At 40.6% G+C, this 26006-nt stretch overlaps 1 protein-coding gene across 14 annotated transcripts in view; it reads left to right on the top strand.

Annotated features, from left to right (window-relative positions):
• DNM3 (dynamin 3) overlaps positions 1 to 26006 on the top strand; it is a 646455-nt gene that overhangs the window by 90986 nt on the left and 529463 nt on the right. For all 14 annotated transcript variants that reach the window (XM_025285930.3, XM_025285935.3, XM_025285936.3 and 11 more), the window contains exon 2: positions 25160 to 25233. In XM_025285930.3, the coding sequence (XP_025141715.1) occupies positions 25160 to 25233 (74 nt within the window). The remainder of the gene's footprint in view (positions 1 to 25159; positions 25234 to 26006) is intronic.

The following is a 26006-nucleotide window of genomic DNA, read 5'->3' as shown; positions in this document are numbered from 1 at the left end:
CACAGATGGATTGTATTATCTCCACCCCCACCCCAACTTACAGATGGGGAAACTGAGCCAGTTAGCAGTGGATTCTGAATTTAAACCCAGGCATTTTTAGTGCTAGAATGTGTGCTCTTAACCACTGTGCTATACTGCCTTAAAAATAAGTATTTAAAGCTATTTCACAGAAATAATTATTATATTTTTATCTAATAAAACTCCAATAAAGATAAATTCCTGTAGGAAATAAAACCCACTGACCCAAACCCAAAGAATGGACTTGGGAGAACCGAGATGTAGAGAGAAGGGCGGTTTAATAAAGGTTTTGCAAGATCGAGTGTCCAATGAGCAGGCACACCCAGAGTCATCACAGCAAGCAGTTCATTCCCTAGCATGCAAGTGCCTCCCCCAGTTCCTCACTGGCTGACTACTGTTGGGCAAACCATCTTCTCAGACTTTGCCTTAGTTTATGCTCTTCCTGTTTATGCACAGGCCCCTTCCTGACCTCTTGTTTCCCCCTTTCCTGGGCACTTATTCCCATTCTTATGTTTGGAATTCACCAATGGAGTGAGACCCTGTGAAACCCTAGGCATCCCTCTCTCCCTTTGTTTGCCTGGACTTTGCAGTTTAGTAACCCTTAAGGTTGCTACATTAGCAACAAGTCATTATTCAAGCTAGCTATTGGTAGATAGTTCCTCATTCTTAAATTAGCATTTATTCTTGAAAATGGACCATTAAACATTAATGTTTCTTATATTCAGATTTGAAAAGAATTACTCCATTAATATCTCTGTTCCATTTCCTATGTTAAATGCTGTCTTAAGCACTCATCGCCATTGATTTTTTAGTAGATTGTCAGCTTTGATTGTTTTATCTTGAACCTAATGATCTGTTCTCCTTTGGACTGCTTAAATTTTCAAAAGCTTGTGTGCTTGTTTTTAAAGCTTGCTGGGTTTTAGAAGAAAGTAAACATTGTTGCTGAGACAAATGATACTTTGAGATGCTATATACTCTAAACTAGGATCCTCAACCTTTTTGGCACCAGGGACCAGTTTCATGGAAGACAATTTTTCCACTGACTGGGGGAAGGAGGATGGTTTTGGGGTGTTTCAAGGACATTACATTTATTGAACACTTTATTTCTATTATTATTTTATCAACTCCACCTCAGTTCATTAGGCATTAGATCATAGAGTTGAGGACTCCTGCTCTAAATAACCAAGGAAACCACCAAGCAGTTTAGTATAGCAAATAATTTGGACAGTAAAAAAAAAAAAAAAAAGTCACCTTAGTCACACACTCAATTTACTGATTGTTGGTGGATATGTTGGTTACATATTACTCTTGACATACACAAATAAGCAATATAATCTAATGGGGGTATGCAGAGAATTGCAGATAGAGAATATAATTCTTAAATTTACTCAATATGCCTTCTTTAGTCAGCAGAGTTTATTGAGTAGTAAGCAGGAATTTATTGAATTCTGCTGCTGCTGCTGCTGCTAAGTCGCTTCAGTTGTGTCCAACTCTGTGCGACCCCATAGACAGCAGCCCACCAGGCTTCCCCGTCCCTGGGATTCTCCAGGCAAGAACACTGGAGTGGGTTGCCATTTCCTTCTCCAGTGCATGAAAGTGAAAAGTGAAAGTGAAGTCGCTCAGTCGTGTCCGACTCTTCGCGACCCCATGGACTGAAGCCCACCAGGCTCCTCTGTCCATGGGATTTTTCCAGGCAAAAGTACTGGAGTGGGGTGCCATTGTGCTTCTAATGGCTATTTCTAGTACATCTCAGGACTTGGAACTATTAAAAGTATTTTTCCTAAACTTTCATTGGGAATATAGTTTCAAAGGTAACTTTTAAGATAAGAAGTAGCTAAATATTTATTACATGTGTATTTAAAAAATATATATATGCTGCTGCTGCTAAGTGGCGTCAGTCGTGTCTGACTCTGTGTGACCCCATAGATGGCAGCCCACTAGGCTCCCGTCTCTGGGATTCTCCAGGAAAGAATACTGGAGTGGGTTGCCATTTCCCTCTCCAGTGCATGAAAGTGAAAAGTGAAAATGAAGTCACTCAGTCGTGTCCGACTCTTTGCGACCCCATGGACTGCAGCCTATGAGGCTCCTCCGCCCATGGGACTTCCCAGGCAAGAGTACTGGAGTGGGTTGCCATTGCCTTCTCCATATATATGCATGTTTATATGTATAAAATCATCTCTTCAAGGTTGAATGCTTTTTCTTATTCCTTAGTTCTTTGATTTTTTTTAAATTTTATTTTATTTTTAAACTTTACATAACTGTATTAGTTTTGCCAAATATCAAAATGAATCCGCCACAGGTATACATGTGTTCCCCATCCTGAACCCTCCTCCCTCCCCATTCCATCTCTCTGGGTCGTCCCAGTGCACCAGCCCCAAGTATCCAGTATCGTGCATCGAACCTGGACTGGCAACTCGTTTCATACATGATATTTTACATGTTTCAATGCCATTCTCCCAAATCTTCCCACCCTCTCCCTCTCTCACAGAGTCCATAAGACTTAAAGTTATCATAGTCTATGTTATAGGATCACAGAAAAAAGTCAATTAAGTAGACAAGAAAAGGCACCTTTCCGGTAAGAAAATAAAGTGATAGATCACATACATGGTACCTTTATGGCTATATCTTTAATATGGCTATATCTTTGGCTATATCTTTATAGCCAAAAAAAGATATAGCCGTGTCTATATCATTAGTTCAGTTCAGTTCAGTTCAGTTGCTCAGTCGTGTCCGACTCTTTGAGACCCCATGAATCACAGCACGCCAGGCCTCCCTGTCCATCACCAACTCCCAGAGTTCACTCAAACTCACGTCCATCGAGTCGGTAATGCCATCCAGCCATCTCATCCTATGTCGTCCCCTTCTCCTCCTGCCCCCAATCCCTCCCAGCATCAGAGTCTTTTCCAATGAGTCAACTCTTCGCATGAGATGGCCAAAGTACTGGAGTTTCAGCTTTAGCATCATTCCTTCCAAAGAACACCCAGGGTTGATCTCCTTTAGAATGGACTGGTTGAATCTCCTTGCAGTCCAAGGGACTCTCAAGAGTCTTCTCCAACACCACAGTTCAAAAGCATCAATTCTTCAGTGCTCAGCTTTCTTCACAGTCCAACTCTCACAATCCATACATGACCACAGGAAAAACCATGGCCTTGACTAGACGGACCTTTGTTGGCAAAGTAATGTCTCTGCTTTTCAATATGCTATCTAGGTTAGTCATAACTTTTCTTCCAAGGAGTAAGTGTCTTTTAATTTCATGGCTGCAGTCACCATCTGCAGTGATTTTGGAGCCCAAAAAGATTAAGTCTGACACTGTTTCCACTGTTTCCCCATCTATTTCCCATGAAGTGATGGGACCGGATGCCATGATCTTCGTTTTCTGAATGTTGAGCTTTAAGCCAACTTTTTCACTCTCCTCTTTCACTTTCATCAAGAGGCTTTTTAGTTCCTCTTCACTTTCTGCCATAAGGGTGGTGTCACCTGCATATCTGAGTTTATGAATGTGTATTTTTAAAAAAAATCACCCGTTAAAATGGATCTTCCCAATAAATTCAGTTTTAATCCTAGAATAGCTGACTTAATGTGTTTATGAAGTCACTATTGAGCACTTTCTTTATGCCAGGTGCTATGCTAAACACTGGCCTTACAGAAATGCGGTTCCTATAGGGAACTTGTCTAGGAGAGGGGATGTGACTGGGGTTCATGGTACTTTGGAATACAGAGGAAGAGCATCTCAAGATACAGTTACATGAGGAAATGCTTCCCATACATAGGAAGCTGTGCCAACACTGTATCCTTCAAGGTGAGATGAGTACAAAAAGGTTCATTGGGTAAGGGCTTCTGTGGTAAAGAAGTCAACATGGGGGTCTGAATTTAGGGTGAAGTCACTTGGGAACCTTATGTTCTGGAAATAAAATGTTTATTAGGGGGAGTAGTGGATGAAGCTTCTAGAGTGTTAGAACTGGATTCAAGGATTAACTTAAAGCTGTCCTTAATGATCATAAATCTGGTTCCTATTGGTAAAAAAAAGAAAAAAAGATATGGTGGGCCTGTGGCTCTCTGTTTTGTCCTACGGGAGAAAACGACCTTTCAGTTCAGTCCAGTCGCTTAGTCGTGTCCGACTCTTTGTGACCCCATGAACCGCAGCATGCCAGGCCTCCCTGTCCATCACCAACTCCTGCAGTCCACCCAAGCCCATGTCCATCAAGTTGGTGATGCCATCCAACCATATCATCCTGTGTCGTCCCCTTCTCCTCCTGCCCTCAATCTTTCCCAGCATCAGGGTCTTTTCCAAAGAGTCAGGTCTTCACATCAGGTGACCAAAATATTGGATTTTCAACTGCAACATCAGTCCTTGCAATGAACATCCAGGACTGATCTCCTTTAGGATGGACTGGTTGGATCTCTTTGCAGTTCAAGGGACTCTCAAGAGTCTTCTCCAACACCACAGTTCAAAGCCATCAATTCTTCAGCACTCAGCTTTCTTTATAGTCCAACTCTCACATCCATACATGACCACTGGAAAAACCATAGCCTTGACTAGACGGACCTTTGTTGGCAAAGTAATGTCTCTGCTTTTTAATATGCTGTCTAGGTTAGTTGTAATTTTCCTTTCAAGGAGTAAGCGTTTTTTAATTTCATGGCTGCAATCACCATCTGCAGTGATTTTGGAGCCCCCCAAAATAGTCTGACACTGATTCCACTGTTTCCCCATCTATTTGCCATGAAGTGATGGGACCAGATGCCATGATCTTAGTTTTCTGACTGTTGAGCTTTAAGCCAACTTTTTCACTCTCCTCTTTCACTTTCATCTAGAGGCTTTTTAGTTCCTATCACTTTCTGCCATAAGGGTAGTATCATCTGCATATCTGAGGTTATTGATATTTCTCCCAGCAATCCTGATTCCAGCTTGTGCTTCTTCTAGCCCAGAGTTTCTCATGATGTACTCTGCATATAAATTAAATAAGCAGGGTGACAATATACAGCCTTGACATACTCCTTTTCCTATTTGGAACCAGTCTGTTGTTCCATGTCCAGTTCTAACTGTTGCTTCCTGACTTGCATACAGGTTTCTCAAGAGGCAGGTCAGGTTGTCTGGTATGCCCATCTCTTTCAGAATTTTCCACAGTTTATTGTGATCCACACAGTCAAAGGCTTTGGCATAGTAAATGAAGCAGATATAGATGGTTTTCTGGAATTCTCTTGCTTTTTCGATGATCCAGCGGATGTTGGCAATTTGATCTCTGGTTCTTCTGCCTTTTCTAAATCCAGCTTGAACATCTGGAAGTTCACGGTTCACATATTGCTGAAGCCTGGCTTGGAGAATTTTAAGCATTGCTTTACCAGCGTGTGAGATGAGTGCAATTGTGCGGTAGTTTGAGCATTCTTTGGCATTGCCTTTCTTTGGGATTGGAATGAAAACTGACCTTTTCCAGTCCTGTGGCCACTGCCATGTTTTCCAAATTTGCTGGCATATTGAGTGCAGCACTTTCACAGCATCATCTTTTCAGGGTTTGAAATAGCTCAACTGGAATTCCATCACCTCCACTAGCTTTGTTCGTAGTGATGCTTTCTAAGGCCCACTTGACTTCACATTCCAGGATGTCTGGCTCTAGGTTGAGTGATCACACCATCGTGATTAGCTGGGTCATGAAGCTGAAGTTGAACAGTTTTATGTGTATTTTTTGTACAGTTCTTCTGTGTATTCTTGCCACCTCTTCTTAATATCTTTTGTTTCTTTTAGATCCCTACTGTTTCTGTCCTTTATTGAGCCCATCTTTGCATGAAATATTCCCTTGGTTTCTCTAATTTTCTTGAAGAGATCTCTAGTCTTTCCCATTTTGTTGTTTTCCTCTATTTCTTTGCATTGATCACTGAGGAAGGCTTTTTTATCTCTCCTTGCTATTCTTTGGAACTCTGCATTCAAATGGGTATATATTTCTTTTTGTCCTTTGCATTTCACTTCCCTTCTTTTCACAGCTATTTGTAAGCCCTCTTCAGACAGCCATTTTGCTTTTTTGCATTTCTATTTCTTGGGGATGGTCTTGATTTCTGTCTTCTGTACAAATGTCACGAACCTCCATCCATAGTTCATCAGGCACTCTGTGTATCAGATCTAGTCCCTTAAATCTATTTCTCACTTCCACTGTATAATCATAAGGGATTTGATTTAGGTCATACCTGAATGGTCTAGTGGTTTTCCCTACTTTCTTCAATTTCAGTCTGAATTTGGCAATAAGGAGTTCATGATTCGAGCCACAGTCAGCTCCCGGTCTTGTTTTTGCTGACTGTTTAGAACTTCTCCATCTTTGGCTGCAAAGAATATAATCACTCTGATTTCGGTGTCAACCATCTGGTGATGTCCATGTGTGGAGTCTTCTCTTGTGTTGTTTAAAGAGGGTGTTTGCTATGATCAATGTGTTCTCTTGGCAGAACTCTATTAGCCTTCGCCGTGCTTCATTCTGTAATCCAAGGTCAAGTTTGCCTGTTACTCCAGGTGTTTCTTGACTTCCTACTTTTGCATTCCAGTCCCCTATAATGAAAAGGACATCTTTTTTGGGTGTTAGTTGTAGGTCTTCATAAAACTGTTCAACTTCAGCTTGTTCAGCGTTACTGGTCAGGGCATAGACTAGAATTACTGTGATATTGAATGGTTCACCTTGGTAATAAACAGAGATCATTCTGTGGTTTTTGAGATTGCATCCAAGTACTGCATTTTGGACTCTCTTGTTGACTATGATGGCTACTTCATTTCTTCTAAGGGATTCCTGCCCACAGTAGTAGATATAATGGTCATCTGAGTTAAATTCACCCATTCCAGTCTATCTTAGTTCATTGATTCCTAGAATGTTGATGTTCACTCTTGTTATCTCCTGTTTGACCTATACCTTTTGGCTATTTTTTTCTTCCAATGTCTCAGAAAAGTGAACACCGAAGAGTACAGTATTAGCTAGAGAAGCTTCTACTCTTACTCGTACTCTTTCCTTCCATCTCCCTGCTAAAAAACTGGTAACATGATACACATTCAGGACCAAGGACAGTAATTGGGCTACATTTCTCCAAGTTATTCCTTAGTAGAGGAGAGGTTGAAGTGAGCTGCCTAGACCAGCCTCACCATAGTCATTGGGGAAGTGTTCTCTCATCCTTGTTTCTCACTGGATGTAGTCTTCCCCATGGGCCTTTCCCAGTCATCCTGGTGTTAAAGTTGAAACATCTAAATGGGCTTCATGGAGAAGGGGAACAGGATGCCTTTCGGTTTCTTTGATAGCCAGGCTTTAGGCCTGCCTTTTAACTTAGCCAAATGAAGGTTACATATGATCCAGCCCATGTCTCCAGGGTTGTGAAGGGAATGTACTGGGGTTTGAGGCAAAGGCTGTCTGACCTTGTTATTTCCACAGTGGAGGACAGAGAAGCCTGGCTACAGTCCATGGGCTTGCAAAGAGTCAGACATGACTTAGTGTCTGAACAAAAACAGCAGAAAAGGATGACCAACAGAACTGAGTGTTTGTTTAGTTTCCTGGGTTCTCTTATTCTTCTTTGATCTGTAGTGAAAAGTGAAAGTGAAATCGCTCAGTCATGTCCGATTCTTTGTGACCCCATGGACTGTAGTCTACAAGGTTCCTCCATGGAATTTTCCAGGTAAAAGTACTACTAGAGTGGGTTTCCATTTCCTGCATGTTCTCATTGTGGGTAAGACTGCCCTGATGGGTCAAAAATTGATTCTCAAGAGGTCAAAAAAGTATTTTGTTATGTATAAAGTACACTCAGAAATATACTATAGTACATCTGTGGTATTAAATTTAATGAAAGGAAAACTAATGGGGAAAATGGCTAATAAGACCATTATTAGGCCTTATTAGGTACACAATAGTAAAAAATGGTTGAGAAACACTTCTAAAGTGTGGTGTCTCTCTCTTTTTTAAAATTTATTTATTTTTTAATTGAAAAATAATTGCTTTACAGAATTTTGTTGCTTTCTGTCAAACAAACCTCAACATGAATCAGTCATAGGTATACATATATCCCCTCCCTCTTGAACCTACCTTCCATCTCCCTTCCCCATCCCAGCCCTCTAGGTTGATACACAGCCCCTGTTTGAGTTCCCTGAAACATACAGCCAATTCCTATTGGCTATCTATTTTACATATGGTAATGTAAGTTTCCATGTTACTCTCTCCATACGTCTTACCCTCACCTCCCCTCTACCCATGCCCATAAGTGTATTCTCTATGTCTGTGTCTCCAATGGTGCCCTGCAAATAAATTCTTCGGTACCATCTTTCTAGATTCCATATATATGTGTGTGTGTGTGTGTGTGTGTTAGTATATGATATTTATCTTTCTCTTTCTGACTTACTTTACTCTGTATAATAGGCTCTAGGTTTGGTGTCTTTCTTTTTGTTTGTCATTCTCTTTGTTAAGCAGCACCGGGCTGGTTCAGTGACTCATAATAACACCACTGTTCTTGAACTTTTGTCTTTTTTTGCTCTGCCATTCTTAGTGCATAGCTTTCATCTTCAAGGTTGCCTTGTGCCTTGAGATGGTTGCAGGAGCTTTGCTATCTTGTATAACTGACAGGGAGAAGAAGGAAGAGGGAAGGGCAAAAGCTACACAACTGCTGAATTAGATCCTTTAAAGGAACTGTCTGTGATGTCTCTCAACAGCCTCTAACTACATCTGACTAAAATTTAATTGTGTTGACACCTCATTTGTCAGGGAGGCTGGGAAGTGTAGGCTTATTTATTTACCTATTTAAGTTGGGCACATTGCCATTTGCAACAAAGTTGGGATTCTGTTAATAAGAAATAATGGGAAAATGGATATTGGACAGGCAACTAATAGTCTGTTTAGTTGTTCCTTTGTCATCCATTTGCATGGCAGCTACCGAGGATAAGGTATAATCTGATTTAAAATAGAGTGACAGCTAAGTGCCTTTGCTTGATGCTAAGACTCATTAATCTGGTGCCTTAAATTCTTGAACAAACTGACTTTGTGAATAAGCAAATACAATGGATTAAATATGAAGGCATTAAGTTCTTGAGAGCATTTCCTAGTGGGGAGAACACATGGTATTTTGAACTGAGAACTGGCTTCTTCATTCAGTTTACAGATCTCTGACTCAGAAACTTTTGCATTTTGAATATTGAAATGGGAACCATTAATTATTGGTTAACTATATTTAATAAAAACATATTGCTTCCACTGGCAGAGGGCTTGGCAGCCTACTCCAGTATTCTTGCTTCCATGGAGGCAAGAAAACTCCATAGACAGTAGAGTCTGGTGGGCTACAGTCTGTGGGATTGCAGTCGGACATGACTGAGTGACTAACACTATTGCTTAGAAATTTTGAGTTTTGTGAACAAAAGGTAAGTTTTGAAATTTCTTAGATGTTAGTAAAAAAAAAAAAAAAAGCATTGTGTTTCCTGCATTTGGATTTACAACTGTTTTTCGAACAAAATGCTGGTGATGTTTATTGAATACTACAAATTATAGAGTAAATGATAGCAGCAAAATGTGATCTTTTACAAATCTGTAAGTGCAAATATTCTTACTGTGTGCCAAGAATTTAGGGAAAAAGGAAACTGCAGTGGAAAATTTCCAATTAAATGTGTGGATTTTGGCATAATTACTTCCTTTAGCAATTAAAGTGGCATTGTAATGGCTGGCAAAGCTCCGAGATTAGGGCACACAAACACAAAGCTGTTTTAACAGTGCCATTGTGTTCAGTGTGTGGAATACATGACCTCAGTGCTTCTTCGTGTAGAGGGTAGGCAGTATTTGGCAGTGACCTATCTCTGTTTCTCTCTGTTTTTCTCTATCCCTCTTTTCTCTTTTCCTTCCTTTTTTCTAAAATTGGGTTATCATTTTGAAGGACCATGACATAATCTGACAGGGACTATTTTGGAGCACATAAAATTATATTTTGAGTATAATTTTTTGGAAGAGACATCTCTGTCTTTAAGGAATGATTTTAAAAAGTATATTGGTTCTTGGATTTTTAAAAATGTTTTTTCCTTCAAATTCTATTCTGTGTCTTCAGTTATTCGTATTATTGACCTCTATGATATATATTTTGTACTTTGGTGAGTACTGTCACATCTTAAACATTCATAATAAGATAACTAAGATATTAGTTTAAATTGTCTTAGGAAGTTACTGGTAAATTGAAAGCTATCTTGCCTGTCCTTTCTGTCTGTGTAAAATGCCTATTGTCTGCCTCTTTGGGGATTAGATATGGGAAAGTTTTCCTTTCATGTTTTGAATATATGGGCAATGAGAAAGCATCCTCATTGAAAGCAAGATATTAGAAAGTGTTAAAAAATAATACTTGGGCACTGCAGGAGGCATTGGGAGGAACATAGGGATGAAGGAGCACACATATAAATAGACCAGTATGTCAAGTGTGTATTGAGAGCTTAAGTAGAGGCCATGTACAGGGGGATTTCAAAGACAGCTCCTCAGAGAAGGTGATGTGGAACTGAGTATTGAGGATTAAATAGGAGTTGGCTAGATGAAGAAATGAGGAGAGAGCACCCGTGAGGGAGCATGGAATGTGCCAAGGAAGGTGCCTGCGAACCCAAGTGAATATAGAAACTTCCACTAGGAGTCAGGACTTTTTTTCTGCCCTGTTTATAGTCTGGGTTTCATGCTAAATACAATGGGGAAACATTTAATGGTTTAGAGTCTGGGAGTGATGTAATGGGACTTACATTCCTGTTGAGGTTGGATTGGAGGGTGATCAAATTGGATGCAGGGAAATTAATTGAGAGATTATTGTGGTTGTCAGTTTGAGACTTGGAGGCACCTGAAATCGTGGTTGAAATAGAGTAGAAAGGATGCTTTTAACCCATATTAAGGAAGAACTAGCAGGATGTGGTGATCAATTTGGAGCATGAAGATAGAGGGTGGGTGGATGATTTCCAGGTACTTGGTTTGGCTGACATGAATGGATGTCACATACATGTGTCACATGTCACATGGATGTTTGGCTGACACATCATCAATATGATGTGGATTGTGATTGAGAATAAAGGAGGAGAAACATATTGGATGGATGATAATGAGTTGAATTGTAGAGACTGATTTTGAGACATCTAAGTGGATGTGTCTTAAAAGGCTAGTATGACTTTGGGGATACCTTTGACTTCCGATATTTAACTTATTGCTCTGTGCACTCCTTCTCAGTCTCTTAGTTTGCTTCTTTCATGTGCTCAATAAGTGTTGGTATTTTCCAGAGTCCATATTAATCACTCTTCTCCATACTATTCCTACTCATCTGTTCTCTTGGCTTCAAAAGTCTGCTCCATTGAAGACTCAGATTTTTATCTCTAGACAGGACACATATCCTGAGTTCTAGTTGCTCACTCTAACTGTACTTGTATTAATCTAGATACTCTCTGGGTATCTAAAGATCAGCATGTCCTCATTTTCTCCCATTACTTTTATAGTGTCAGTTCAGTCAGTCAGTCAGTTCAGTCTCTCAGTCGTATCCGACTCTTTGCGACCAATGAATCGCAGCATGCCAGGCCTCCCTCTCCATCACCAACTCCCGGAGTTTACTCAAACTCATGTCCATCTAGTCAGTGATGCTATCCAGCCATCTCATCCTCTGTCATCCCCTTCTCCTCCTGCCCCCAATCCCTCCCAGCATCAGGGTCTTTTCCAATGAGTGAACTCTTCGCATGAGGTGGCCAAAGTATTGGATTTCAGCTTTAGCATCAGTCCTTCCAATGAACACCCAGGACTGATCTCCTTTAGGATGGACTGGTTGTACCTCCTTGCAGTCCAAGGGACTCTCAAGAGTCTTCTCCAATACCACAGTTCAAAAGCATCAATTCTTCAATGCTCAGCTTTCTTCACCGTCCAACTCTCACATCCATACATGACCACTGGAAACCACAGCCTTGACTAGACGGACCTTTGTTGGCAAAGTAGTGTCTCTGCTTTTGAATATGCTATCTAGGTTGGTCATAACTTTCCTTCCAAGGAGTAAGCGTCTTTTAATTTCATGGCTGCTATCACCATCTGCAGTGATTTTGGAGCCCCCAAAACTGAAGTCTGACACTGTTTCCACTGTTTCCCCATCTATTTCCCATGAAGTGATGGAACTAGATGCCATGATCTTCGTTTTCTGAATGTTGAGCTTTAAGCCAACTTTTTCACTCTCCTCTTTCACTTTCATCAAGAGGCTTTTGAGTTCCTCTTCACTTTCTGCCATAAGGGTGGTGTGTCATCTGCATATCTGAGGTTATTGATATTTCTCCTGGCAATCTTGATTCCAGCTTGTGCTTCCTCCAGCCCAGCGTTTCTCATGATGTACACTGCACATAAATTAAATAAGCAGGGTGACAATATACAGCCTTGATGTACTCCTTTTCCTATTTGGAACCCGTCTGTTCTATGTTCAGTTCTAACTGTTGCTTCCTGACCTGAATATAGGTTTCTCAAGAGGCAGGTCAGGTGGTCTGGTATGCCCATCTCTTTTAGAATTTTCCACAGTTGATTCTGATCCAGACAGTCAAAGGCTTTGGCATACTCAATAAAGCAGAAATAGATGTTTTTCTGAAACTCTATTGTTTTTTCCATGATCCAGCAGATGTTGGCAATTTGATCTCTGGTTCCTCTGCTTTTTCTAAAACCAACTTGAACATCTGGAAGTTCACAGTTCACGTATTGCTGAAGCCTGGCTTGGAGAATTTTGAGAATTACTTTACTAGCGTGTGAGATGAGTGCAATTGTGCAGTAGTTTGAGCATTCTTCGGTGTTGCCTTTCTTTGGGATTGGAATGAAAACTGACCTTTTCCAGTCCTGTGGCCACTGCTGAATTTTCCAAATTTGCTGGCACATTGAGTGCAGCACTTTCACAGCATCATCTTTCAGGATTTGAAATAGCTCAACTGGAATTCCATCACCTCCACTAGCTTTGTACGTAGTGATGCTTTCTAAGGCCCACTGACTTCACATTCCAGTAAGTCTGGCTCTAGGTGAGTGATCACACTATCGTGATTATCTTGGTCATGAAGCTCTTTTTTGTACAATTCTCTTGTGTATTCTTGCCACCTCTTCTTAATAACCTCTGCCTCTGTTAGGTCCATACCATTTCTGTCCTTTATCGAACCCATCTTTGCATGAAATGTTCCCTTGGTATCTCTAATTTTCATGAAGAGATCTCTAGTCTTTCCCATTCTATTGTTTTCCTCTATTTCTTTGCATTGATCATTAAGGAAGGCTTTCTTATCTCTCCTTGCTATTCTTTGGAACTCCACAATTCAAATGGGAATATCTTTCCTTTTCTCTTTTGCTTTTCACTTCCCTTTTTTTCACAGCTATTTGTAAGGCCTCCTCAGACAGCCATTTTGCTTTTTTGCATTTCTTTTCCATGGGGATGGTCTTGATCCCTGTCTCCTGTACAGTGTCCGGAACCTCCGTCCATAGTTCATCAGGCACTCTGTGTATCAGATCTAGTCCCTTAAATCTATTTCTCACTTCCACTGTATAATCATAAGGGATTTGATTTAGGTCATACCTGAATGGTCTAGTGGTTTTCCCTACTTTCTTCAATTTCAGTCTGAATTTGGCAATAAGGAGTTCATGATCTCCTTATACACATGATTTATAGTGTAGCACAGTCTAATGCTCAAGTGCACAGATGCTAGAGTTAGACTTTCTAGGTTTGAGTCTTAGATCTGTCCCTTACTAGCTTTGTGACTTTGAGAAAATTATGTAGCTTTTCTGTGCCTCAGTGTCCTCCCTGGTGAAGTGAAAATAACAATAATATCTACCTCATAGGGTTGTTATGTGGAGAAGGCAATGGCACCCCACTCCAGTACTCTTGCCTGGAAAATCCCATGGATGGAGGAGCCTGGAAGACTGCAGTCCATGGGGTAGCTGAGGGTCGGACATGACTGAGCGACTTCACTTTCACTTTTCACTTTCATGCATTGGAGAAGGAAATGGCAACCCACTCCAGTGTTCTTGCCTGGAGAATCCCAGGGACAGGAGAGCCTGGTGGGCTGCCATCCATGGGGTCGCACAGAGTCAGACACGACTTAAGTGACTTAGCAGCAGCAGGGTTGTTATGAAGATCAAATGAGAGTGATGCTTGGTACACAGTAAACATATCATAGCTGTAACTAGATCTTTCTGTATTTCCTTTTCTGGTTAATGGCACCACTCTTCAATCAGGTCCCCAAACCAGAAATGTGAGATTTATCTTAACTCCTTCACATCATTTCATTCCACATGAAAGTGATCATTAAGTCCTGTCAAGTGTCTATTCTCTTTATTATCTTCTGTCTTCACTGTCTTCACTATCACTACTTTGGACTTAACCTTTATCATCTTCTTCCCCAGTGACCTAGACTGGTTAATGACTAGTCTCCCTATCTTTTGTCATCCTTCTTTTCAACGTTCTCTGTAGAGTCCCCCTTTCTGACTCTTTGCAACCCCATGGACTCTAGCCCGGCTGGCTCATCTGTCCATAGGATTCTCCAGGCAAGCATACTAGAGTGGATTGCCATTTCCTACTCCAGGGAATCTTCTGACACAGGGATTGAACCTGAGCCTCCTGCATTGTAGGTAGATTCTTTACCACTGCGCCACCTGGGAAGCCCGTGGCTCTTTTTTTCCCCCCTTTGATACAATATGTAGTATTTTACAAATTAAACATCCAGCATGCATATAAAATCAGCACACTGCTCTAGACATAGGACTGGTACATTGACCAAAGCATGGCAAGTCAAATAAATAAAATGCATTATACTAGACCCTAAGGAAGTGTGTCCCACTGTTAGGTTATTTTTTAGCATAATTTTGTTCAGCAGAAGACTATATAGTTCATTTTTCAGTCATGAAATTGAAATTGATCTGTAATTTGATCAATTAAAACTCTTCAGTTCCCTCTTGTTTTCATAGGAATAAAAAACCCAAAAAACTGAAGCCTCTGAGGTCTTCTCCAGACACTTCTCACCTCATCCTGACCTTCCTTTAATACTTATAGTTCCATGATGTTCTGTGTTATGTAGATCTCTTCCCCATGTCTTTATACCTCCTGGTCTCCTGTGAAGTCCCTCCTACCTCATGTGTTTCTGAAATAGTTCCTGACTAGTACCCCAAGAAGAATAGATTATTCTCTATGGTGTGTTGGTACTTCACCTTATCAATCATAGAACTTAACCATAGAGCTTGTTGTAGTTATTTCCATGTTATTTCCCACCTGCCACCTCAGCATCTATTTCTGCTTCATTTACTATGCCAAAGCCTTTGACTGTGTGGATCACAACAAACTGTGGAAAATTCTTAGAGAGATGGGAATACCAGACCATCTTACCTGCCTCCTGAGAAACCTGTATGCAGGTCAAGAAGCAACAGGTTAGAACTGTACATGGAACAATGGACTGGTTCTAAATTGGGAAAGGAGTACATCAAGGCTGTATATTGTCACCCTGCTTATTTAACTTATATGCAGAATACACCATGTGAAATGCTGAACTGGATGAAGCAGACTGGAATCACGATTGCTGGGAGAAATATCAATAACCTCAGACATGCAGTTGTCTCCACCCTAATGGCAGAAAGTGAAGAGGAACTAAAGAGCCTCTTGATGAAGGTGTAAGAGGAGAGTGAAAAAGTTGGCTTAGAACTCAACATTCAAAAAATGAAGATCATGGCATGTGGTCCCATCACTTCATGGAAAATAGATGGGGAAACAATGGAAACAGTGACAGACTTTATTTTCTTGAACTCCAAAATCACTGCAGATGATGACTGCAGCCATGAAATTAAAAGACACTTGCTCCTTGGAAGGAAAGCTATGACCAACTTCGACAGGATATTAAAAAGCAGAGACCTTACTTTGCCAGCAAAGGTTCATACAGTCAAAGCTATAGTTTTTTCAGTAGTCATGTATGGATGTGAGAGTTGGACCATAAAGAAAACTGAGCACTGAAGAACTGATGCTTTTGAACTGTGGTGTTGGAGAAGATTCTTGGGAGTCCCTTGGATTGCAAGGAGATCAAAACAGTCCATCCTAAAGGAAATCAGTCCTGAATATTCATTGGAAGGACAATGCTGAAGCTGAAGCTCCAATACTTTGGCCACGTGATGGGAAGAGCCAACTCATTAGAGAAGACCCTGATGCTGGGAAAGCTTGAAAGCAGGGGGGAAATGGGATGATGGAGGATGAGATGGTTGGATGGCATCACCAACTCAATGGACATGAGTTTGAGCAAGCTCCAGGAGATGGTGAAAGCCTGGGAAGCATGGGATGCTGCAGTCCATGGGGTCACAAAGAGTCGGACATGACTGAATGACTGAACATCAACAGCCTCCCTCCAAGACTAAGATTGTTTGAATGGATCAGTTATTTGAATTAACTTTTTGGAGATTAAGAGTCATACCTCTTGGCTTTAGTCCAGGGCAAATGTTAAACATTTATTTATTGAACAGACCATTTAGTTAGTCTCATTACATCTATATTGAACAAAGCATGTTCATAATTTATTTGCTAAGGGGGGAATTCTTTTAGCTTTTCTGATACAGCAATTGCTCTCTTTTTAGGTTTCTTAGGGTCACTCATTTTGTAATTGAACAATGATCATATTTCCTGGTAACTAAGTTTCTGGAAGAGCCAATAGGAAATGTTATCAAAGTGGTTCTTAGACCATAGCATGGAAACTGTTCTCTACTTTTTGTTCAGGAATCAGGAAACCATGAAAGAGAACTGACTTATTGCCTGAAGACCAACTGTTAAGACTGTGTAGATTAGTGCTTTGTTGAGGTGGGCTGAGAGAGAAGAAAGGCATTAGGATTGTGGCTGCTATGTGGCATAGAGAAGGAGGCACTACTCCTACCTTAAAAATCTGTACAGTCCAATCATAGGTGAGGCATTCAGGCTAAAGAAGGGAGTCAGTGTAACACTACATCTCTCCAGATTACTCTTCTCACTTTAGCTTGAAGGTCCATTTTTGAGGAAAATGGTACATAATTTATATCCACAGTAATAGTAAAGGCACGGTCATTTTTTCCTGCATTAATTCAATGAAGTAATTTTTCCATTAAATCTGTTTTCAGGAGAACCAACCACCTGAAATTCAAATGGATGGTTGTACTTAGTGGCTAAGGAATTATTCATGATTCTTCTATCAGTGCCCTGGCTCCCTGTCAATTGAGGCTGGAATAAGGAACTGAGATTTCCAAACCAGTGCAGCTGGTAAACATCAAGGGGACCAATCGGGTGGGGTCTCAGGCTCTTCAGATCCATATTTCATTCATTAAATGTTAAAAATTGTCAAGGCTGTTTTTTGTAGATGAGAGAATGCTAAAATATAAGGGAAAACACCCCATAGCTGTATTGTAGCAATAATAACAGTACTACATTTTTTCTGTGGTGCTTTGGTTTTTAAAAATTTGCTATGTGTTGCATTTCATTTGATTTCATAGAATTATTTCAAATTAGTAGAAAAGGAAACTGAGGTTTAGAGAATTTTGCCCATTCCGTGGTAGAATTGGGGCTCTATGTGAGGTTCTCTGTGTTTTATTTGAGGGTTCAACCCCTCAGCTTTCACAGCAGGAGGCTGCTGGGCATATGGTTTTCATGCTGCTGTATCACCAGAATGACGTGAATCTTCAGGGAGCCAGATTAATTACTCTTCAGAAGAGATTTCTCTCTGGTGCTTTCTTGTGCTCAAATCCTGCTGTGAAGTCAGAAAAGACTCTGAAATGGCAGGATTTGGTAACCAAATCTTTTGACTTTTGGTGGGAATGTATGTGTTGCAGGTAGAAGTGGTTAGAGCCACGAAGTGGGTACTTGAAACCACTTATTACTCTTAATAAAAAATTCTGTTTACTTAATACAAAAGTAGAGATAAGTGTAAGCTATATCTGTTGAATTACTTTTTAGCCAAACATATGATAATTATTTGCTATTTAAAATGTATGATACCTTCTCTTTTGCTTTAATAATGTTCAAAGGATTGTTCTTACATCTACAGTATAAACATATGATCACAAGCATGAGTTGAAACAGATGCCAAGACAAAGGTATTAAGTAACTAAACCTCCTTTTTTCCTTCCTCCTTTGCTCCTTCTTTCCATCTTTATTTCTACCTCTTTCTCTTAAAGAAAATACTTTATTGACTTGTTAAACACCATCACTCAGTCCTGTGTATTTTATTTTTGGCATCTATATATACTAAAACCTCATTCATGGTCCTAATAACTCAAACAGATGGCCTCTAGCTCTTTGCACTGGAGTTTTGTTTTGTTCTCCCTTTATCCATTTTGATTCTCAAATTAACTTTATCTTTTTAGGCCTTGGCCCAGAGTAGGTCTGATTTTCTTAAAGTGATTATTGAAAACATCCAAAATAGCAAATATTCTATTAATAATATAGATCCTGGAGATTATTAAAAGAGTTTCTAATTATATGTACTTAGATGTTTTCAAAAAGGCAAAATGGTATCTGAGGAGGCCTAATAAATAGCTGAGAAAATAAGAGAAGCTAAAGGCAAAGGCTATGGTTTTTCCAGTGGTCATGTATGGATGTGAGAGTTGGACTATAAAGAAAGCTGAGTGCCAAAAAATTGATGTTTTTGAACTGTGGTGTTGGAGAAGACTCTTGAGAGTCCCTTGGACTGCAAGAAGATCCAACCAGTCCATTCTGAAGGGGATCAGCCCTGGGATTTCTTTGGAAGGAATGATGCTAAAGCTGAAACTCCAGTACTTTGGCCACCTCATGTGAAGAGTTGACTTATTGGAAAAGACTCTGATGTTGGGAGGGATTGGGGGCAGGAGGAGAAGGGGACAACAGAGGATGAGATGGCTTGATGGCATCACCAACTCGATGGACATGGGTTTGGGTGGACTCTGGGAGTTGGTGATGGACAGGGAGGCTTGGTGTGCTGTGGTTCATAGGGTCGCAGCAGACATGACTGAGCGACTGTACTGAAGGCAAAGGAGAAAAGGAAAGATACACCCATTTGAATGCAGAGTTCCAAAGAATAGCAAGGAGAGATAAGAAAGCCTTCCTTAATGATCAGTGCAAAGAAATAGAGGAAAACAATAGAATGGGAAAGACTAGAGATCTCTTAAAGAAAATTATAGAAAACAAAGGGAACATTTCATGCAAAGATGGACACAATAAAGAATAGAAATGATATGGATCTAACAGAAGCAGAAGATGTTAAGAAGAGGTGGCAAGAATACACAGAAGAACTGTACAAAAAAGATCTTCGTGACCCAAATAACTATGATGGTGTGATCACTTACCTAGAGCCAGACATCCTGGAATGGGAAGTCAAGTGGGCATCACTTAGGAACCATCACTATGAACAAAGCTAGTGGAGGTGATGGAATTCCAGTTGAGCTATTTCAAATCCTAAGAGAGGACGTTGTGAAAGTGCTGCACTCAATATGCCAGCAAATTTGGAAAACTCAGCAGTGGCCACAGGACTGGAAAACATCAGTTTTCATTCTAATTCTGAAGAAGGGCAATGCCAAAGAATGTTCAAACTACTGCACAATTGCACTCATCTCACATGCTAGTAAAGTAATTATCAAAATTCTCCATGCCAGGCTTCAGCAATACATGAACTGTGAACTTCCAGATGTTCAAGCTGGATTTAGAAAAGGCAGAGGAACCAGAGATCAAATTGCCAACATCTGCTGCATCATCAAAAAAGCAAGAGAGTTCCAGAAAAACATCTACTTTTGCTTTGTTGACTATGCCAAAGCTTTCGACTGTATGGATCACAACAAACTAGAAAATTCCTAAAGAGATGGGCATACCAGACCACCTGACCTGCCTCTTGAGAAATCTGTATGCAGCTCAAGAAGCAACAGTTACAACTGGACATGGAACAGTCTGGTTCCAAATAGGGAAAGGAGAACGTCAAAGCTGTGTATTGTCACCCTGCTTACTTAACTTATGCACAGAGTACATCGTATGAAATGCCAGGCTGGACGACTCACAAGCTAGAATCAAGATTGTGGGGAGAAATATCAATAACCTCAGATATGCGGGTGACACCACCCTTATGACAGAAAGCAATGAAGAACTAAAGAGCCTCTTGATGAAAGTGAAAGAGGAGACTGAAAAAGTTGCCTTAAAACTCAATATTCAGCAAACTAAGATCATGGCAACTGGTCCTATCACTTCATGGCAAATAGATGGGGAAACAGTGGCAGACTTTATTTTTGGGGGCTCCAAAATCACTGCAGATGGTGACTGCAGCCGTGAAATTAAAAGACGCTTCCTCTTTGGAAGAAAAGCTATGACCAACCTAGTTCAGTTCACTTCAGTCTCTCAGTCATGTCCGACTCTTTGTGATCCCATGAACTGCAGTATGGCATGCCTCCCTGTCCATCACCAACTCCCAGAGTCCACCCTAACCCATGTCCATCAAGTCAGTGATGCCATCAAACCATCTCATCCTTTGTTGTCCCTTTCTCCTCCTGTCCTCAATCTTTCCCAGCATCAGGGTCTTTTCCAATGAGTCAACTCTTCGCATCAGGTGGCCAGAGTATTGGAGTTTCAGCTTCAGTATCAGTCCTTCCAATGAACACCCAGGGCTGATCACCTTTAGGATGGACTGGTTGGATCTCCTTGAGTCTAAGGGACTCTCAAGAGTCTTCTCCAACACCACAGTTCAAAAGCATCAATTCTTTGGCGCTCAGCTTTCTTTATAGTCCAACTCTCACATCCATACAGGACCACTGGAAAAACCATAGCTTTGACTAGACGGACCTTTGTTGACAAAGTAATGTCTCTGCTTTTTAATATGCTGTCTAAGTTGGTCATAACTTTCCTTCCAAGGAGTAAGCGACCAACCTAGACAGCATATTAAAAAGCAGAGACATTACTTTGCCAACAAAGGTCCATCTAGTCAAAGCTGTGGTTTTTCCAGTAGCCATGTATGGATGTGAGAGTTGGACCATAAAGAAAGCTGAGCGCCAAAGAATTGATGGTTTTGAACTGTGGTGTTGGAGAAGACTCTTGAGAGTCCCTTGGACTGCAAAGAGGTCAAACCAGTCCATCCTAAAGGAGATCAGTCCTGAATATTCATTGGAAGGACTGATGCTGAAGCTGAAACTCCAATACTTTGGCCACCTGATGCGAAGAACTGACTTGCTGGAAAAAACATTGATGCTGGGAAGGATTGAAGGCAGGAGAAGGGGATGAAAGAGGATGAGATGGTTGGATGGCATCACCGACTTGATGGACAGGAGTATGAGTAAGCTCCGGGAGTTGGTGATGGACAGGGAAGCCTGGTGTGCTGCAGTCTGCGGGGTCGCAGAGATTCGGACATGACTTAGTGACTGAACTGAACTGACTGAAATGTTTTTAAAACAATGTTAGTCTCTCTCTTCTGAACTCTAATGTATTTTATCTGGTCCCTTCTAAATGGTTTCCTATGTGCATGCATGTCTCTTCCTATTAGATTTCATGCACCTAAGTACAGACCCATGGCCACAGCATCTCTCTAGGAGTTCTTAGTTTTTTCAGTGAATTTTTTGATAATAAATAATATTATTTATTCTGGTAGAATTTTTTTAAAGAGTAGAACAAATCTGTAATTTCACTATTCTCTATTTTAGTCACATCAGTGACATTCCAAATGAAACTTAGCCTTTGGAGTCAAGGAGTAAATTCATTAACCTACCTAAGAGGCTGTTAGAATTTACACTAGTGCTTGCAAAATAAATTCGTTGTAAGTGGAGGAAATTTTGCTCAGTTTTATCCCTGTAATGCCCTGTTTTAAAGTATCAGTGGAGCTAAAGCTTTGGGTTTTGCAGTCTTCTCACTGACCTTTACTGGTTGTAGAAGCTGTTGTTTACTGATATCCCATCTGTGTTGAAGCTGTGTTCTGCCGAATTCCCTACAAAACAGCTTGGGGCTGGTGCACTGGGACGACCCAGAGGGATGGAATGGGGAGGGAGGGGGGAGGGGGGTTCAGGATGGGGAACACATGTATACCTGTGGCGGATTCATTTTGATATTTGGCAAAACTAATACAGTTATGTAAAGTTTAAAAATAAAATAAAATTAAAAAAAAAAAAAAACTGATAGTAGTTCCAGGCCATTCAGTTCAGTTCAGTCACTCGGTCGTGTCCGACTCTTTGCGACCCCATCGACTACAGCACGCCAGGCCTCCCTGTCCATCACCACTCCCGGAGTTTACTCAAGCTCGTGTCTGTCAAGTTGGTGATGCTATCCAGCTATCTTATCCTCTGTTGTCCCCTTCTCCTCCTGCCTTCAATATTTCCCAGCATCAGGGTCTTTTCAAATCAGGCAATTCTTCTCATCAGGTGGCCAAAGTATTGGAGGTTCAGCCTCAGCATCAGTCTTTCCAATGAACATTCAGGACTGATCTCCTTTAGGATGGACTGTTTTGATCTCTTTGCAGTCCAAGGGATCCTCAAGAGTCTTCTCCAACACCACAGTTCAAAACCATCAATTCTTTAGCACTCAGCTTTCTTTATAGTTCAACTCTCATATCCATACATGACTACTGGAAAAACCACAGTTTTGACTAGATGGACCTTTGTTGGCAAAGTAATGTCTCTGCTTTTGAATATGCTATCTAGGTTGGTCATAGCTTTTCTTCCAAGGAGCAAGTGTCTTTTAATTTCATGGCTGCAGTTACCATTTGTAGTGATTATGGAACCCCTCAAAATAAAGTCTGTCACTGTTTCCCCATCTATTTGCCATGAAGTGATGGGACCAGATGCCATGATCTTAGTTTGCTGAATGTTGAGTTTTAAGTCAACTTTTTCAGTCTCCTTTTTCACTTTCATCAAGAGACTCTTTAGTTCTTCTTTTCTTTCTGCCATAAGGGTGGTGCCATCTGCATATCTGAGGTTATTGATATTTCCCCTGGCAATCTTGATTCCAGTTTGTACTACATCCATCCCAGCGTTTCTCGTGATGTACTCTGCATATAAATTAAATAAACAGGGTGACAATGTACAGCCTTGATGTACTCCTTTCCCTATTTGGAACCAGTCTGTTTGTCCATTTCCAGTTCTAACTATTGCTTCCTGACCTGCATACAGATTTCTCAGGAGGCAGGTCAGGTGGTCTGGTAGTCCCATGTCTTTAAGAATTTTCTACAGTTTGTTGTGATCCACACAGTCAAAGGCTTTGGCATAGTCAATAAAGCAGAAATAGATGTTTTTCTCGAACTCTCTCACTTTTTCGATGATCCAGTGGATGCTGGCAATTTGATTTCTGGTTCCTCTGCCTTTTCTAAATCCAGCTTGAACATTTGGAAGTTCACGGTTCATGTACTGTTGAAGCCTGGCTTGGAGAATTTTTAGCATTACTTTAAGCATGTGAGATGAGTGCAATTGTGTGTTAGTTTGAGCATTCTTTGGCATTGCCTTTCTTTGGGATTGGAATGAAAACTGACCTTTCCCAGTCCTGTGGCCACTGCTGAGTTTTCCAAATTTGCTGGCATATTGAGTGCAGCACTTTCACAGCATCATCTTTTATGAATTGAAATACCTCAACTGGAATTCCATCACCTCCACTAGCTTTGTTCATAGTAATGCTTGGTAAGGCCCACTTGAATTTGCATTCCAGGATGTCTGGCTCTAGGTGAGTGATCAGACCATTGGGATTATCTGGGTCGTGAAGATCTTTTTTGTATATTTCTTCTGTGTATTCTTGCCACCTCTTCTTAATATCTTCTGCTTCCTTTAGGTCCCTACCATTTCTGCCCTTTATTGTACCCATCTTTGCATGAAATGTTACCTTGGTATGTCTAATTTTCTTGAAGAGATTCCACGCTGTTATTACCCTCTAGATGGTTCAGGAACATTTCCTATTGCGAGGCCAATGGTTCTCCAGCCGTGGTGAACAGCAGGCCCCTGGTGCTTGTTAAAGAGTCTCAGTGCTGCTGCTTCCCCCGATGGATCCTGGGTGTCTGTGGTCAAAATACTTTCTGGTGGTCTTGGAGCTACTTTTTGGGAACCATTGCCATTGGGTCTTAAATTTATTTTGAATGGAATTTTGTGATTTTTAAAATTATGACTCTTCTAAAAGTTGTGAAGCATTCTAAGTGTGTTTAAAATCAGTGTTATAGATGTTTATGAATTCTCTTTAACATTGCAGAATCTGTACTGAGTTATGTGGCAGTGTAGATGTAATTATAAAATACTCTCTTTGCTGTAGTTTTATTGATCTAGTGCATATTAGCATGCCATTTTAAAGAAAATGTTTATTTGAAAAAAATCTCCTTTTTAATAAGCTCCTATCAGGAATGAAAACAACAAAAAAACCTAATTGCAGTATTTATTCTGCTGTTTCTTCTTACATACCCAACATTTATCTCTACTTAGTCCATCCTAAAGGAGATTAGTCCTGGGTGTTCATTGAAAGGACTGATGTTGAAGCTGAAACTCCAATACTTTGGCCACCTGATGTAAAGAGCTGACTCATTTGAGAAGACCCTGATGCTGGAAAAGATTGAGGGCAGGAGGAGAAGGGGATGACAGAAGATGAGATGGTTGGATGGCATCACCGACTCAATGGACATGGGTTTGGGTAGACTGTGGCAGTTGGTGATGGATAGGGAGGCTTGGTGGGCTGCAGTTCATGGGGTCGCAAAGAGTCGGACACAACTGAGCGACTGAACTGAACTGAATCCCATATTTTGTGTGACTATATTGGGGAGAAATTTTAGGTATTTGGAAGATACAGTTTAATGTTCCTTTATTACCTCTTAAAATGGGCAGTATTTGATGGTGTGAATATTAGTCTTGAAGGTGGATGAAGCGATGAATTTTTTAATTACCAAAGAGTTTAAGGATCAACTTCCACATCAGATGTTTTTCTAAATGTATGTTCTCTGAAAGTAAAAAATAATTGGCAATACACAGTAGTCTAAGGCAAATTTTTATTAATTAATTCCAGCTAAATGAGTGAATTACATATTCCAGTGAGGTCATTATAATAATGCATGTGTGTTAATATTCAGTATAAGGACCCTTACCCAGTCCTCCTTTTTTGTTTTGCAAATACCTCTTTTATAAGATGGGTCTTGCATTGAAAGGTTGAAAATCATGGATCTTGATTTGTAATTTGATCAGTGATAAGAATTCCTTTAAATGCCTTAATCTGTTCTTTCTTTTTCTTTTTTTCTTAGGGACTTTCTCCCTCGAGGGTCAGGCATTGTAACTAGAAGGCCTCTAGTGCTGCAGCTGATTACTTCCAAAGCAGGTAACGATAAAGGATGTTTGCTACATGGATGACTGTATCTGTGGTACCTATTTTCTCATTGCTGGGTTTTGGGTCGTAGCAGCAGAAATGTTTTGGTGATCATTAGCTGCCGATATGTTTCTCTAAACACTCCCTTTTTCATTGATTTTTAAATTCTTTTTATTACATTTCAATTCCTTTTATTACATTTATTCTCATTGTAATATATCTGTAATTTTACAGTGTGGCATAACTTCTAATACCCTTTTGGTATGCTTCCTTCCTGCGCCTATGTGTGTGTGTGTGTCTGGGAATTTTTTTTTAAGTAACTTAATATCCATCTGAGGTTAAGACATAGACACAGGATCCAGGTTGGACATTTACAGTCAGCCAGGCGCCTCTTTGCATTTTCTGAGTCAAGAGGTAGGCGAGCTCCAGGATGGAAATTCACAATTAGCCAGCTTTCTCTTTGCAATTCCTAAGACAAGAGATAGGTAGACTCCAGTTGAGGAATTTACACCAGCCTTCTTGCCTGGAAAATCCTATGGATGGAGGAGCCTGGTGGGCCACAGTCCATGGGGTCGCTAAGAGTCGGACACGACTGAGCGACTTCACTTTCACTTTTCACTTTCATGCATTGGAGAAGGAAATGGCAACCCACTCCAGTGTTCTTGCCTGGAGAATCCCAGGGATGGGGCAGCCTCATGGGCTGCCGTCTATAGGGTCACACACAGTCGGACACGACTGAAGTGACTTAGCAGCTGCAGCCCATTTGCTCTCGAAAATGGATATAA

Source organism: Bubalus bubalis, chromosome 5, assembly GCF_019923935.1.
Source record: "Bubalus bubalis isolate 160015118507 breed Murrah chromosome 5, NDDB_SH_1, whole genome shotgun sequence".
In the NCBI taxonomy this organism is placed as follows: Eukaryota; Metazoa; Chordata; class Mammalia; order Artiodactyla; family Bovidae; genus Bubalus; species Bubalus bubalis.
The sequence above is the reverse complement of the archived record's forward strand: the minus strand, read 5'-3'. Positions and strand labels throughout refer to the sequence as shown.